This window comes from Quercus suber, unplaced genomic scaffold, assembly GCF_002906115.3.
Source record: "Quercus suber isolate HL8 unplaced genomic scaffold, Cork oak 2.0 scaffold_114, whole genome shotgun sequence".
Lineage (NCBI taxonomy): Eukaryota > Viridiplantae > Streptophyta > Magnoliopsida > Fagales > Fagaceae > Quercus > Quercus suber.
This window is the reverse complement of record NW_027069579.1, coordinates 501317-518490: the sequence shown is the minus strand read 5'-3', so window position 1 is coordinate 518490 and position 17174 is coordinate 501317. Positions and strand designations below refer to the sequence as shown.

Here is a 17174-nt window from a genome sequence, read left to right as displayed (position 1 = left end):
GAAGTATACATGGGAGGAGCTAATTACTATATAAGAAAATTACACTATACATAAATGAGAAGGATCTTGAGAGGCTGTGTGCATGGAAGAAACAAAGCTATTGACCTCCATATCTTAAATCTCTTAGGTTTTTTTGGTAATCTCTTAGTTACCTAATGCTTGTTATGAATTTTGAATGTTATAATTTTAGATTGGGCTTTTCCCTTGTTCACTCAAACTTTTGTTTCTGCAGATGCATTATCAATGGATAATAGTAGGTCGACTAATTGTTTCCATATAGTAGGTCTTTGTTCATTCTCGGGAAGTGTTACTAGCTCATCATGCTCTCAATTTTTGAATTTAAGTAATTGGAAATGCATTTGTTTCACCCAAATTTGTTAGAATCTTTTCTGTTATAAGAATTTTGAGAGCACCTATCTGGAATCCATTTAAGAGTTAAGATTGGTACAACTCTCGTATGAGGAGAAAACCATAAGTTGAGCCCTATAAGGTTGCCAGAAAAACAGAGGAGAGGAAAAGAAAAGTTGATATCCTTCAAATATTCCACCACCAATAATAAATGTAACAAATCATTTTAAGTTCTCTCTCACTTTTCCATTTACTGGACTGGCTCAACAAGGCATTTATTTCATTTTAAGATGGCAAACAGTCTCCTCAGTTCTGTATAGATTTTGTTGTTATAGTCTTACACTCTTACTAGGTTATTATCATGTTAAAGATCAATTTTCTTAGGATTTTGTCTTCTTTGGAATTCTAGACTAGAATCAAGGAATTAATAAGAGGAACGTTAACCAACTCTTTACCTCATATAATTGGTTGGTCCATCTAAAATGCTTGCAAGTTTATTATTACTTTTTGGATAATAACTCGGGTTTAAAGAGCTCAAGTTATGAAACTCGAGTTCTATGTAAACTTTTTAATTAAAAACTTCCAGATCATCGAGTGCCACCATGACACATTTTTAAGGAACTCGATTTTTTCGAACTCTAGTCACATGTAAAACTCAAGTTTCATAATTACAAAACAGTGGTAATTGTTAAAAATTTTGCCCAAACATGCTATTTGGCCACTTTTGCCATATGTATAATTGTACGTTGTTATGTAAGCTTTGAACAACCATATTTTTTGGGGAAATTAAACTTTATTACTCTAAACTATACCCCCGATTATATTTTGCTCTCTAAACTTTTTGAATGCACGTTTTACACCCTAAACTATGACCATTGTTACACTTTGCACCCCGATGTTAAGTTTTCAGTTAACTTATATGAAAATTCAAAGTTTAGGATGCAAAATGTAATCAGAAGTATAGTTTAGGATGATAAAATGTATTTATCTTTATCTTTAAAGAATTGAGAAGATGGACAATTAAGTCTTTTCACATAAAGCCATATTACAAACTTAATGTCAGGGTGCAAAGTATAACAAGGATCATAGTTTAAAGTGCAAAACTTGCACTTGAACAGTTTAGAGTGCAAAGTGTAATTGGGGGTATAGTTTGGGATGGTAAAATGTAATTTCTCCTTTTTTTTCTACATCATCGTTATAATATATATGTTAATATGATTTTTGCTATGTATTAGTTAAAACCAATTGGAATCATTTTTTTTATTATATTAAAGCAACCAATACTGAAAAACCATTATTAATTTCATTTAATATTTTTCTTAAAAAATTGTAATATTTTTAAATTGCATAGTTCTTTATGAATTCCTCGAAGGCTCTTTTTTTTTTTTTTTCCTTAATATAAATTTTAAATATGTACTATTTATCTTGTAAAAATAAAAATGTACCCTAATTCTACCCCACCCTTGCCCCCGAGTCTTGAATCACAATTCACATGCCCTCCTCTTCCCTAGACAGTAGACACTTTAGTATTTAGTATTTAGGAAGGTGCCATCAGACCGAAGATGTATTGGCACTTAAATGGAGATCTAAAAATTCTAAACAATACACTTTAATCATGCATCTCTCGGTCAAAATGGCCTTCTACCACTGTTCATGGAAATATATATGAATATACCACTATTTCAGAAATATGTAGAGATCTATCACTTTTTCCGTACTCGAATTTGGAGAAATCGAGTTCCAAATGGTACTTGAGTTCTTTGAAAAAATAGCCTTCAAAATAGCTAAAAAAATTTTGATGGAACTCGAGTACCATTGAGAACTCGAGTTTCATGAACTCAAGTATCAAAAAAGTGGTAAATTGCTACTTATTTCCAAAACAGTGGTAGATTTTCATATATTTCGCCTAAAGGCATTAACAACTCATTTCAAATCACCAAAACATCACAATTAGTCTCCACAAACACTGAAATTGTTTGTCACCCATACTCTCGAGCACAAGCCTCCACGACCAAACCGCCACACACAAAGTTGTCACCGACCACCACGAAGTCATCAAAGAGATTCAGTTTCTTAAAATACTCAAGATCCACTCTACATAAACACATCCAACATTTGGTCAAATCCACAAAATACTACCAAATTTATCAAAAACACTCTTGTTCAAAGCCTCAAAAGCCACTAAACATGTGCAAGCACGATACACCCAAATAGCATGCATACGGTAAATTCAACAATTTAACCATTATTTTAACACTTCTTCATGCATGGGCCTAAATTTCTCCCTAATGAGTGGGACTTAATAGGTGAAAATCAACATTTTAAATAAAAAAAAAAATAGAATAAAGACAATATTTTAATTTATGATCACATTTAATACCAAAGTAAATTACCACTTGTTCCAAAAGTATAAACGCTTTTATTTATATTATAAACGCTTTTATTTATATTATAAAATTTGAAATTGGTCTAAAGAAAAATGTTACCCTTTCAACACCTAGGGAAATTATTGTATACTCCCGAAGTACCATAAATGCATACTCCCTCCTTTCACATAAATGGTGGGTCCCACTAATTAAATTCATGGTAGGGCCTACCATTTATGTGAAAGGGGAGAGTTTGTATTTATGCTATTCTAGGAGTACCTAATAATTTTCCACCTACTAGTTAATAATTAATCATAGAAATTAAAGGCATTTTTACATACATTACATTGTTAATTTTGTATGAAAACCTACAAATTTCATGACGTTTTGGTGATAGCATTCTTTTAAAATTTAAGGAAACAATAATGGCATTTATCACAATGAAAATTTCATATATTTGAAAAGACTACCAAATAGGATACTGAGCTAGAAACCATAACAACACGAAAGACTTTGCCTTTTGTTTTATTCATTGGAACAAAATGACTTCTATACAGCTAGTTTTATTTTTTGTTGGTGAGATAGTTACAATATGTTGCTACTTTTATAACTCAATTTTTTTTTTCCCTAAACTCCCAACCACTTTGTGAATAGGGAAGTGTCAATTAAACAACAAGGTCCTTGACAAATACTGTTAGTACTAGACACATAATTAACTAGTTTCTAATAAATTGTTATACAATTTCATTAATTAGGACTTTTACCTTCATCGCTTAAAATAGAAGATCCCACTAATCTATAATCTATATAAAGTTGAAGTTGTTTAACTTTTGGTTGATATTATAATATCATGTCACATGAGCTTTTGAGACATTGCAATTTTACATGTTACTATTTTTATATATTTTTCAAATTTTGATTTTAATTTTATTCTATATTTAAACCCTCCATTAGAATCTTGATACACTTTATTTCTTTAAATATTATACTGTGTATATATATATATATATATATTTTTTTTTTTAAATTGAGTATATTCTATAATTTCATATACACTTTATTTCTTTAAATATTATACTGTGTATATATATATATATATATTTTTTTTTTTTTAAATTGAGTATATTCTATAATTTCATATACAAATATAATCATCATAAATACCTATTGATAACTACTGTGGGTGCCCGAGGACCGTGGATGAATTTGAAGAATTGCAATATGATTGAGGGGAGGTCACAGTACATGGGCCCGAGGAGGAGAGACACCCGAGGAAAGGAGGAGATGAGTCAAAGTACTATAAGGGATTCCAAGTGGGAGCGAGAGTGTGGAGAGAGAGAAAGTGTCAATGGGTATAGGGGAAGTTCCTGGCTTGGAGTAGCCTGTCGCCTCCGCATTAAATGGTGGGCAACAACTTTAGCAACTGCATTGATGAGGAAGTGACATGAACAGTGCAAGTCACAATTAAGCAAGCTCCTTCCACCATCTTCTTCAGATATAGAAAAAGACAAGTGTTATGAGAGGAAGCTAGTTATGTATGAATGGATGGTTGAGAGAAAATGAAATGAGAAGTATATAAGAAAAGGGGGTTTTACAGAAAAAGGGATTTGAAAACACAAGTATCTAAAAAAGAGAGAAGTACTAAAGATAGACAAGAAGAGCATAGAGAGAGGGGAGGGAATAGTGTAGCTTTTTGTATAATCTCAGCCTCCTCGGGCAAGCTTGTGAAGGAATATATGCCCCTTTATTATATAAAATTAACATTTTCTTCTCTATCTTCATCCTCGAGCAGAGCCCCCTCTTGTTGTTCATTTCCCTCTCTTACATATTTTATTGATTTGGGCCAAGATTGAACTGTACAACTCACTATTCTAAGTGGGCTTGGGCCACTAGATCTTTTGGTCCTTACAACTACCACTGGTTGAAACTCTCTAAAAAAATAACTAGCATAATTATCAAATTTCATATCTAAAAAAAAAATAATAATAAAGGGTTAAAAAATTTATATTAAGTTAAGATACTGACTAGTTTTTATTTTTAGAAGAGAGATACCAACTAGTTAATTAAGTTTGTGGTGAAAACTATTGTTTATGTCAGAGGTACAACATTGTTATACGATATTATACCATCTTTTAATGGCATTAGTAACTCATGCATGCTAATAGCCTTATAGCTCAACTAACACTTCTTAGTGTTTCTAACAAAAGCATCTACCATTAAACTCTCCATTTTTGTATTGTAACTATGTAAAAAAAAAAAAAAAACCACATACAATATAATCTATGCGAGAGAGTTCAAAGAATTATGCACTTTTTTTAATAGATACGACACTATTTTAAATTTATGATATTCGTTTTATAATGATCATAATTTATCATTAAGTTAAGGGCAAGGATTTACTGCATATAGGTGTGTAGGAGTTGCTGCATACATGAATTGTTTGTTAAGTCCCAAATGTCAAACACGCACACAAGATTATGCAAATATATATATATATATATCTATCTCTCTCTCTCTCTCTATGAAACCATCAAAATCTCTCTCTTTCTTCCTCCTCCTTCATTCCTCTTACCGAAAACCACAGCAACCTCAACCCATCAAAAAACTCTTGTTGTCGATCCCACAAACCTCTCTTTGCCATTCCTAACCTATCCCCCAACCCACCTCTTCACCGCCAAAAACCACCGCCAAAAAACTCAAGTACACATGTAGAGGATTTTAATCTTGGAATGAGATTTGTTTATCTTATATCATTGCAAAAATCCAAATAACGTGAAAAACTCCGAAGATCCAACATGCAATAAGGAATTCTCTAGAAATGCATGCTTTAGCTCTGATTTGTGCACAATAGGGAATTTGGCTCCAATCTATGCAATTTTTTTAGGTATTTGGGTTTAGATCAGGTGCTAAATCATATGGGTTTTGTGGGGATTTGGCTATTCTTACTACCGTTTGGATGCTAAGAAAATACTCAAGACTAAAATTAATGTTTTTTTTTTTTAAATTTATATTTTCTTTGGTGATAATGAAATTTTACGATTTTGGATCTAATGGTAGAGGAAGAGAGAGTAATTTTGGATTTTGAGTTTCACTAGCGCAGAGAGAGAGAGAGAGAGAGCTACTATAACTGTATAACGTTAACAAAAATACATTAACTTCGAAACTAGTCATGTGCATAGCACGTGATCCTAGGACAAGTGTCACTCTATAATTAGCTGCCACTTAATCTGTTTGCAGTAACTCCTGCACACTTGTACGCAGCAAATCCTTGTCTTTAAGTTAATTCACCATTAGTTTTTGGTATAACGAGGGAATTGAATTTCAAATCTTCTATTCAAGGCAATATATTTTACCAATTTAGTTAATGAAACTCATGATTTCCTCTTTTATGATTCTTTTAAGATTTTTTTTTAAGAGATAATTTCAATCTATAGCGTCTGCTCTTGATAATAATTTTTTATTCTCAGACCAAGATACCAATCGGTTTTTGGTATATATGGGAATTGAATTCATAATATTTTATTCAACTATCAAAAACTTTATCAGTTAAGCTAACTAGAACTCACTTTTTAAGAAAAACATTAGTTCCACAACACTCTCATAATAAATTATACGCGACAAATTACTTCCAGTAGTTAAAAATATGATGTTAATAATTGATCCAAATTATAAATAATAATAAACCAACACCTAAAATTTATTATAGAAACTTTATGTATAGTCGGTCCCACTTTATTTAAACGACCGAGATTTAGGGTTGTAAATGAGCCAAGCTTTGTCGAGTAATGCATGTTTGAGCTTGGCTCGTCAATAAAAATCAAATGCTTAAGCTTGGCTCGAGCTTGAGACAAGCCTAAATAAAAATGTTTGAACTCGAGCTTGTGAGAATGCCAAAAAGCTTGAGCTCAAATTCGAGCTCAAGTCAAGCTTTTTTGCTTGGGATACAGAGAAAAGGCATCATCAAATGCTTATATCACCAAAAATCAAGTAAACAAAAAACAATAATATACTCATTATATCATGCTTCTAATTCCACCCGTGATTAGAAATTGCTCAAATTACAACTTTACATAATTAAATCCATCCATTCATCATTCATTGTCTATAGCTTGAGTAATTGTTCAAAATACAATTTTTACATCCACATTTGTCATCCATGCAACTATAATCTTCACAAATCTAAATAAATTAACACTCCAAAACATATATGAATAAACAAGCTATAAATTAACATTCTAAAACATATATGTAATGTCATAATAATGAGTTTATTAAGTAGACATATATCAAGCTATATACGAGCCAAAGCTCGGCAAGTTTTTATTGAGCCCTGTTGTTCACGAGCTTGTTCACAAACAATTTTTTTTTTTTTTTGTTTGGACTCGGTTTATTTATCAAACAAATCTAAAACTAAGGCTCAAGCTTAGTTTATTCATAAATAAACGAACATAAACAACCTTTTTATTAAGTTAAACTTGAGTTGTTCATGAGTAGCTTGAATCGTTTACCGCCCTAGTGAGACTTGTTGCAAGTTGCAACGTTACTGCAATTGCGTTAATAATTTGGCGACAACCACACCTTTTAAAAGCCACTTTTTTCCACACGGTGAGTGACCAAAATGGAAAAGGCAGAGATTGGCCCGCCCCGGTTTGCATATCTAAATGCTGAAGCACCAGTATCAAAGCTTGAACAGCATCAATACACCTTAGCATTACCAAATTAAATAAAATATCGGTGCCGCATTATTTAATTTTTGATTAAAAATAATAAAGGAGTTGTGGGGCCAGAAATAAAGCCAAAATAGGTGACGTAGAAGAAAGGGAAATCAAATGGCTCCCAAATATCCTTTAAAAAAACAAAAGCCTCCAAAAGACAGCTAAGCCGGCCCTCAAATTGGGCAGTATCTGGAGGCGGGAGAATTAAGCGGGATATTTTTTCTTTTTTCTTTTTGTAAATCTGACCGGTTACCTTATTCGAATGAAACCTTTCCTGTCACCGGCATTTACCGGTAACTGCGAGTCTGCGATAGACTTGACTGCATATACCCGGTATTCACGTGACTTTCACCTGACTCAACCCTTACCTGTCTGCCTGCCAGTCACTCTATATGATTGCGAGCAAGGAAAGGATAAGGAGAGCGCGGCCACGAGTCCATTACCCACGTCGGTTTTTTTCTTTTTCTTTTTTTAAATAATTAGCTTAAAATATTTTCAAAACAATATTTTCACATTTTGTCATATTTGTTTTGTAGTAAAATATTTACTCAAAAATAAAATATTTTCAATCAAAAAACCGAAGTAAATTTGCATAAAATATTTTACACTTGTAATATAGGTAAAACATTTTACATTTCGTGTACTCTCTTAGTCTCGATACTCTGTCTTTTTCTCATACTCGCTTAAGGTGTGTTTGTTTAGAGATGAAATAAGATGGATGAAAAACTTTGAAAAAAAAAATAGAAAAAAAAAACTTTTTTAAAGTGTATTTAGTTGGATAATAAAAAAAGAAAATAAAAAATATGGTCTAAGTATTTTTTTTTCGGGCCCATTAAAATTTTTTCTTTCTAAAATAGAGAGAAAACTATGGGAGAAATTGCCCAAAATGCCCCTCACATTCTTCTTTGCTAACTTTTTTTCTTTCTTTCTTTGTTTTAGGTTCACGTTGTTTCATAATTTTTTTTTTCATCCCACCTTTTTTTTCTTTCTTTTATTTTTATCACTTTCTTCCATAGATTATTTTCCCCTTTTTTTTTACTGTTACCAACATGCACGTTCACGTTGTTTTGTTTTGTTTTTTTTTTTTTGTTTTTTAATCTCACTTCTTTCTTTTTCTTTATTTTGTTTTTATCAATTTCCTTTCTCTTTTTTTTTTTTTTTCACCAGTTTTATGATCTGACTTGTGCCTTAAAAATAATAATTTAAAAAAGTGAATGTCCATACATAATTTTTTAAATAAATAAATGTGTATAAAAAATTGTATTGCCTTTTGTTTTATTTAATAGGAATATAATTGTAAATTTATACCAATTTCATTTTTTATAGTTTTTCATCTCTCAACTTTTTTATCTTTTCAACTAAACATATACGATAGAAAACTAAATTTTTTCAATCGCCTCACTTTATTATCCCTTTCTCATTTTCTATTCTCCTACTTTTCCACTCATCCAACCAGATGGACCCTTAGAATCTCAGTATTCTCTCCCACCCATGGTCCTTCCCTCCCACCCATCACCAGCTCCTCCCTTCACTAGCGCTGCCTATCACCAGCTCCACTATCACGGCTCCACCTGAGTTTGTTTGTTTGTTGTTGTTGTATTTTTTTTTTTCTTCTTCTGTAATCCTCCATTGTTGCGGTCAGCTCCACCATATCTTGGCCACCTCCACTGTCATTAGCTCATCTATAGGTTCTTACTTCTAATTTTTTTCCCTTTACTGTCGATGGGTTTACCGATCTAGGTTTTTGCTCTGTTTGGGTCAAGCGTGGTTGCTTTTGTGGGTTGCCATGGATGGTTGGGACGGATTATGGGTCATGGTGGTGGTTGAGTTGTGGTTTGTGGTAGCGGAGGGTGGGTAGCTAAAATGGTTTGTGGGTTGTTATGGTGGCTGTGTTGTGAGTTGTGGTTAGGGGTGTCCACGGGTCGGGCGGGTCGGGTTTGTGCCCAACCCGCAAACCGACCCGTAGAAGATCGGGTTGCAGATTCTTAACCCGCAACCGACCCGTTAAGAGGGTCGGTTTTCGCGGGTCGGTTCGCCGGCAGGTGCCATCGGTTTCGGGTGAGGCCGAAACCCGACGGAAAACACAAAAAACAGCCAAAATCGGCGAGATCTCGCCCGATCCGGCCAAGTTCCGGTGAAGATTTCATCAAATCCGACTATTTTTCTCCCAAATCGTGCCGGGAATCTCTGGATCTGCAGTATCTATGCCGGATCTACCTTTTTGGTCGCCGAAATCTGCCAAATCAAGCTGGAAACTCGTCGGAATCGCAAAAAATAGCCAGAATTTGGTGTCTTCGGGCGGGTCGGGTATCACGGGTTTTGAACGATGGGACTCGAAACCGACCCGCCGGTCGTCGGGTTTTGGAGATCGGGACCCGCGGCCGACCGCCGGAGCTGTCGGATCGGGTGAATGCCAGTCGGGTACGGGCGGGTTGGACGGGTTGGGCGGGTGGGCGGGTGGGTTGGACAACCCTAGTTGTGGTGGTGGCTGGGTTGTGGGCTATGGTGGGTAGCTAATATGGTTGTGCTTGATTCATCACTCACCATTGTAGTGGAGCCTATGAGGAAGAGGTATTGAGGATCATTGTTGTATTCCCTTAATTATTGTATACTATGTTTTCCATTCATAGTCATAGAGATCTATTAAAAGAGAGAAGAGTGTTTGTGATTATTGTGATGGGGAATCTCTTTGTGTTGATACTTCAATATAAGCATATGCTGCGGCTTCAAATTTTTTTTTTCTTTTGGTTGCTGTATTGGCTATGTTATGGGTTGTGGTGGTGGCTGGGTTGTGGGTTGCTGTGGGTAGCTGAAATGGTTTGTGAGTTGTTGCAGTGGCTATGATATGGATTACAATGGTTGGTTGACCAGTTTTTTTTTTTTATTCTTTTCCTCTCCAATTTGCTGTTTTAAGTGGTCAGTGGATTGGTGGGGGTTTTGGTTTGTGCCAATATGGTGGTAGTGTGGGTGGCCAGTAGATTGGCAGTGAATTGGTTTTTGCTTATTTGGTGGTGGTTACTTGGACTTGATGGGCTGTGAGATTAGGAAAAAATTTTCATTTTACCATGAAACAAACACTTGAAAATAATCTCTTGTCATTTTCAAGTAAACAACCAAACACTATAAAATGAAAATATTTTTAGTAAAATATTTTACTACGAAACAAACGGAGCATAACAAATAGAGAAATGTTATATTTACAACATTTTTACAATTAATTATAGATAAAAAATTATTATTGGTTGTTATTAATTACTAAAAAAATAATTTAAGCGTTAGATTTAAATTATAACTAATAACAATTAATCACCCATAATTTATTGTGGAAGTAGTATTTCTCTAAAAAAATATGAGAAAATTACTAGGTGCTCCCAAAAAAATGTCATTGTGTTCATCCCTCTTGTGGATCCCATAATGAATTTTAATTATGTAAAAATTTTGGATACAAACATTACTAAAACCTTAGGTTTCAACCCCTAATCATGGTTTTCAATCCAAGACCAGACCGTATGGTTCGACCAGGTTAGCCGTGAACTTCTCACTATTGCGGTTCTTTTAATTCTAAGAACCTCTCTATGCCAAAAAAGCATGAAACTGTTCAAACTGTGGTTAAATCTTACGATTCTGAGAACTGTGGTCAGTTTTCCCAATTCACATGATTCTCTTTTAAAAAAATTATAGCCTTGAACCGTGTTGTACCAGGGTATATACTGGTCGAAAAAAATATATTGGCCACCAAAGAATTTGAATAAAAAAGAAAAAGAAAAGAGAATTCGAGGGAGAAAAAAAAAATTTAAAAAGAAAAGAAAAAGAGCCACGTTACCCCTCCCATTTGCTTCTTCTCCTTCTTGGCAACACTATTCCCAGCAGCCTATGTCCGTTTCTTGTTTTTTTGTTTCAGCTAGATACCCTCCGTGTCTTCCTCTTCTTTCAGTTCATTTCTTCCTTTTTCTTTTAGCTTCTTGCCATTTCTAACTTTTTCTCTCAGCTTAATTTTCTTTGATTGTTTTTTAGATTTGTGAGATAGCTAGGCACGTGAGCTGTGATCATTCAAAAATAAATCCGAAACTCTATTTCTTATTAGAATAATGCTAGAGATACAAACTATCTTACAAAGTCTCAAGCTTCACATGTACATCCAATCATATTTTTTTTGTCCACTTGTGCATATTGATGCATTTAGTATATATTTTTTAAATGGTTATTATTTTTATTGGGTAAGGTGCAGATTGACGCTTTTCATTTTTTTTTTTGAAATGGTTATTATTAATATTGGGTAAATATTTAGGGCTGAGATTGATATATTAAACATGAACTAAAATATGGATTTATAGTTTTAATTGGACTATTTTAATTAATTTTTCTATTTGTATTAATTTAATATATTTATTTATACTTTAAATAATTATTAAATTAATTATGATGTCATCTCAATTCGATCTTGATTCAACCTCGATCCGACCTTAAAAAACTTATTTCTTTTACAATTTATTGAATGGTCTGAAAACCATGCTCCCAATAAGAAATTATTCTCACTTGGTTGATACTTAGTAGACATTTAATTTAATTACTAGGTTGGGCCACACGTGCAAGGCACGTACTGACCATGATAAAAAGATAAGTGATTAAGGTTAAATTTAAAGTTTATTTTTAACACAAACAAAATATAAATCAGTTAATTATGGAAGTACCTGGAAATGTTACCATCAAAAGACACGGTGATAGCAAACATAATACATTATTATAAGCTAATATTTCAAATATACAAATGGGCTTTGAATAGCACTACATCATAATATTAAGAATATTTGATGTCCTAAAGAACTCCAAAATGTTTATTTTATTAGAAGGCACATAGGGTAAGTTTGGCATCAGCTTTTAGTTTTTATGTACAACTTTTTAAAATCTCATTTTTTCTCATATTTTCAATTTTTTTAAGATACAAGTATACTTTAAAACACTTTCAACAAAAAACTAGATAAACTATTCCTAAACCGACCCATAGTAGTAGACATTATAGGTAGAAACTATTTCTCAAAATATATATATTAGAAGGCACATAGTGGATTACTAGCATGACTTTTCCACTTCATTTGTCTATATTGAAGCACAAAGTGATACACTAAATAACAATGATGTATCTATTTGCCTTCCTTTATGTGCCTTTCTTTTAATATAGCTCCAAACATAGATGTCTTGCATTATAAAAAACTTAAAATTTCATTTTTAACTGATTTTCATAAGGGGGATCATGAATTGCGATAAGGTTGAATCAATGTTGTAATTCTCCAAAGATGTCAAACTTTGATAAGGTTAAGTATTCTTAATTCTTTGACTCGTGAGGATGAAAACACCCCACCTGAGATTTGTTAGGACAAACTCCCCACTCTGCCTCCTTACGCCTTGACGGTATAAATGCCACGCTTTCCTCAAACTCCTGTCAACTTCCTAGAAGATTTGTTGAGTGCCACACATTTGGTCCCAACGGGTGGCTCACGCGTAAGCCCAACGTGTGTTTGGCATGTGAGCTTGGCGGAGACCTTCGTATGAACCCAGCAGGTGGCCATGTATGAACTCGACGGGTGGGTACGTGTGAGCTCGATGGGTGGCCACATATGAACCCGACGAGTGGGTACGTGTGAGCCCGATGGAAGGATATGTATGAAACTGACGGTTAAATACATTGGGCCCCACAAACTTTTACGTGTTCACCACTCATGTATACCTATATGGAAATAACTTGCACACCACGTCCAAAGATCCTACAACACGTTCGTATCCTCCCCATATGGGAAAAGAAGCCTTGAAATCTCACGGCCTTAACTTTGAATCTTCTTTACAAGGAAAGCTCCTACATTCAAGGGATCTTAATTAGCCCTACGCCACTATATAAACACCAGACCTCCTCTCCTTTAAGGTACTTGAAAAATTTCTAGTTCTCATACTATTGATTTCTTAGAGATTTTCCTGTCACCAACTTAACTTTCAGAAGGTCCTTGGCCGACACCCCACCAGTGCTCTCTGTTGGTTCTTTGTTTTCTCATTCTTTAGGAACCCTAGTTGGCGCATGTGTGAATGATCAGCTCATTGATGATTATTGTGCATCATCAGTTGGCGCCGTTTGTAGGGACGAGTGATTTGCTATATCACCGCTTCTAAAACAAAAGAGTTGCATAGTCCAGACATGATCAATGACTACCATTAACCAAGAGACTAGGAACCCTATAATGCCTTGGAGAGATAAGTGCAAACCCTCGCTGCAGCACTTGAGTGGCTTACCCAATGCAATTAGGAGTTAGGATAACAGTTGAACCAAATGAATGAACGACGACCTAACGATCAACGCGACAAACGGGATGATGGCGAACACAATGACAACTACCCCCGGATGGAAGATCGATAGGAAAGGGAAGATCAGGAAGAAAGTAGCGCTGCTAATAGAAAGGATCAACAGGAGGACACTGATCGCCTGTCCGTGCTAGAAAGCAGCGCGATACACATGGCACAGGACATGTAGATGATGAAAGAAAATATGGATATAATGATGAACGCCATGAAAGGGCGAGTGTCCACCAGCCTGGACGAACTAGTCCATCGGATTGATTCATCCTTCATAGCGCAGGTCACCTTTTTCCCCCTTCTAACCAAGTTTTGGATGCCACAAGTAGAGGCGTATGATGGATCGAAGGACCCACTCGGCCATTTGGAATCATTCAAGACCTTCATACATTTACAAAGGGTTTTAGTTGAAATTATGTGCAGAGCTTTCCCCACCACATTCATGGGGCCAGCTAGAGTGTGGTTTAGTAAGATAGCCCCCAAAATTGTCTCAACTTTCAAGGAGTTGAGTGGACACTTTGTCACACACTTCATCGGTAGGCAAAGGTATAAGAGATCTTTGGCAAGCCTGCTGAACACCAAGCAATGAGAGGATGAGAGCTTGAGGTCATATTTGACTCGATTCAGCAAATAGGCTTTTTTCATTAATGAAGCCAAAGATAAGGTCTTGGTCATGGCTTTCACCAATGGACTTTAGTCCGGAGAGTTTCTTTTCTCTATCTACAAAAATGAACCAAAGACAATGGCTGACATGTTGTACAAAGCTACAAAGTTCATAAACACTAAAGACGCCATGATACTCGAAGGGGCAAGCTGAAGAAGAGAGAAAGGCAAAATGACCATTATCAAGATAAAGGAAGAAAATTTGCCCTGATGAATGACTGAAGGGACAACAGAAGATTAAGGCCTCCACCTGGCAGGATGGCCAATTTCACCCCACTAAACACCTTACTTGACCAAGTCCTCATGCAGATAAGGGTTGACCCAATACTAGCATGGCTTGACAAGCTAAAGGGTAACCCGAACAAAAGGCCGAGGAACAAGTATTGCTGTTTTCATCGGGATCATAGGCATGACACTTTTGAATGCTACGACTTAAAACGGCAGATAGAGGCCCTCGTTAAGCAAGGGAAACTACAACGATTCATCAGGAGAGAAAGAGTTGGAGAAAACCCGCTGAGGGATCTAGAGCCCAACCGATGGGTTAAAGAGCGACTAAAAGCTCCACTTGAAGAGATGAGGGTAATTGTAGGGGGAAGTACAATGGTGTGGACCACCAGTCACCTACCAAAGCTAACAAGGGTTGATGACCCAACCATCAACTTTACTGAAGAAGATGCTCGACGACTTCACCACCCTTATGACAATGCTCTAGTCATCATTCAGTCAATAGCTAACTTCAATACCCGACAGGGCTTAGTGGACAATGGGAACTCGGCTAACATCCTCTACTACCCTGCCTTCAAATAGATGAGGATCAACAAGGAGCACCTTCTACCATCGGGCACACCACTCGTAGGATTCAATGGTACCAAAGTTTTCCCCGTCAGGTCCATTACCCTACCAGTGACCATTGACACCTATCCTTAATAGCTCACTAAGGAGATCTTCTTCTTGGTTATCAACTGTTCTTCTACCTATAATGCCATCATTAGGCGACCTAGACTCAACGCATGGAGAGCAACCGCCTCTATTTACCACTTGCTAGTAAAATTCACAATGGAGTATGAGGTAGGAGAGGCACTCAAAGATCAGATGGTGGCTGGAGAATGCTACATAGCCATGTTAGAAATGGATGATTATCTACAGGCTTTGAACATCGAAGAGCAACAGATGATGGTAGAACCGACGAAAGCCTTAGAAGACGTCTCTGTAGATGACGAACGTCTTTTTAGCCTCAGCATATAGGCCAGCCCTTGGTCCACAAGGAGCTCACCCTCTTCCTGAAGAACAATCCGAACATCTTTGCTTGGAGCCATGAGGACATGTTGGGGATTGACCCAAGTATTATGGTTCATCAGCTCAACTTCTCTCTAACTTTCCTTCCCATCTGATAGAAGAAGAGAGTCTTCGCCCAAGAAAAGGACAAAGCCATAGCTGAAGAAGTTCATAAGCTACCAGAAGCAGGCTTCATCAGAGAGGTCTACTACCCTGAATAGTTGGCCAACGTAGTAATGGTCAAAAAAGCGAACGACAAGTGAAGAATGTGTGTGGACTTCACTGACCTAAACAAAGCTTGCCCTAAGGACAATTACTCACTCCAGCAGATCGACCTCCTCAAAGACTTGACAGTTGGACACCAGTTGTTGAGCTTCATGGACGCTTTTTCCAGTTACAACTAGATCAAGTTGGAAGAATCTGTTTAAGAGAAGACTTTGTTTGTCATAAGCTAAGGGCTTTTTTGCTATAAGGTCATGCCATTTTGATTGAAGAACGCGGGAGCAACATATCAAAGGCTTGTGAACAAGATGTTTATCTAGTAGATTGGACGAAATGTTGAAGAATACATAGATGACATGCTGGTGAAAAGCAAGAAGGAAGATCACCACCTAAGCGACCTTTAAGAGACATTTGAGACTTTTTGTCTCTACAACATGAAACTCAATCCTAGCAAATGCGTATTTAGGGTGTCGTCAGGAAAATTCCCTTGACTTCATGGTGTCCCAACGGGGTGTCGAGGCCAACACTGACAAGATTTAGGCCATTTTAGAGATGACACCTCCAAGGAACATTAAAGAGGTACAGAGTTTGAATGGAATGGTCGCAGCTCTCAACATGTTCGTCTCTCGAGAGACAGACAAGTGTTTACCATTCTTTAGGACACTAAAGAACGCCTTTGAGTGGACCGACGAATGCCAGAAGGCATTCAAGAGGCTAAAGGCATACCTCATGTCTCCACCATTACTTAACCCATTCCCAATGAAGAGCTCTTACTCTACTTAGCAGTATCCCCACGACCATCAGCTCAACTCTCATCCAAGAAGAGGATTACATGTAATTACCTGTGTACCACACTAGTCGAGCACTTAGAGGCGCAGAAGAGAGATATCCTTCTATAGGAAAGTTGGCTTTTGCTCTAATTACAGTTGCCTGCAAGCTCAAGACATATTTTCAAGCACACACTATAGTATTCTAGACAAATAAACCTCTACGAAAGATCATGAACAATCTGGAAGCAACCAAACAACTCATTTTATGGACAATAAAGTTGAGTGAGTTCGACATATAGTACCACCCGAGGACCACAATTAAAGCCCAGGCACTGGCTAACTTCGTTGCTGAGTTCATAACAAAGGAGGATGAAGGCTAGGGGGTAGCCCTATGGATGGCTCGAACAGATGGGTTGTCCAGCCGACATGCTGGAGGGATTGAAGTCGTCCTGCAATCTCCAGAAGGGGAAATAATA

The 17174-nt window shown here is 36.1% G+C and overlaps 1 protein-coding gene across 1 annotated transcript; it reads left to right on the top strand.

Moving 5' to 3' along the window:
- The first annotated feature begins 14689 nt into the window (after positions 1-14689).
- On the top strand, positions 14690-15238 carry LOC112026446 (uncharacterized). Its single transcript, XM_024059136.1, has one exon. The coding sequence runs from the start codon at positions 14690-14692 to the stop codon at positions 15236-15238; it is 549 nt and encodes a 182-aa protein (XP_023914904.1).
- The last annotated feature ends 1936 nt before the right edge of the window (positions 15239-17174 follow it).

Excerpts from the sequence above, each read along its gene's own strand:
- LOC112026446 (XM_024059136.1), top strand. The coding sequence starts at position 14,690 with ATGGCCAATTTCACCCCACTAAACACCTTACTTGACCAAGTCCTCATG.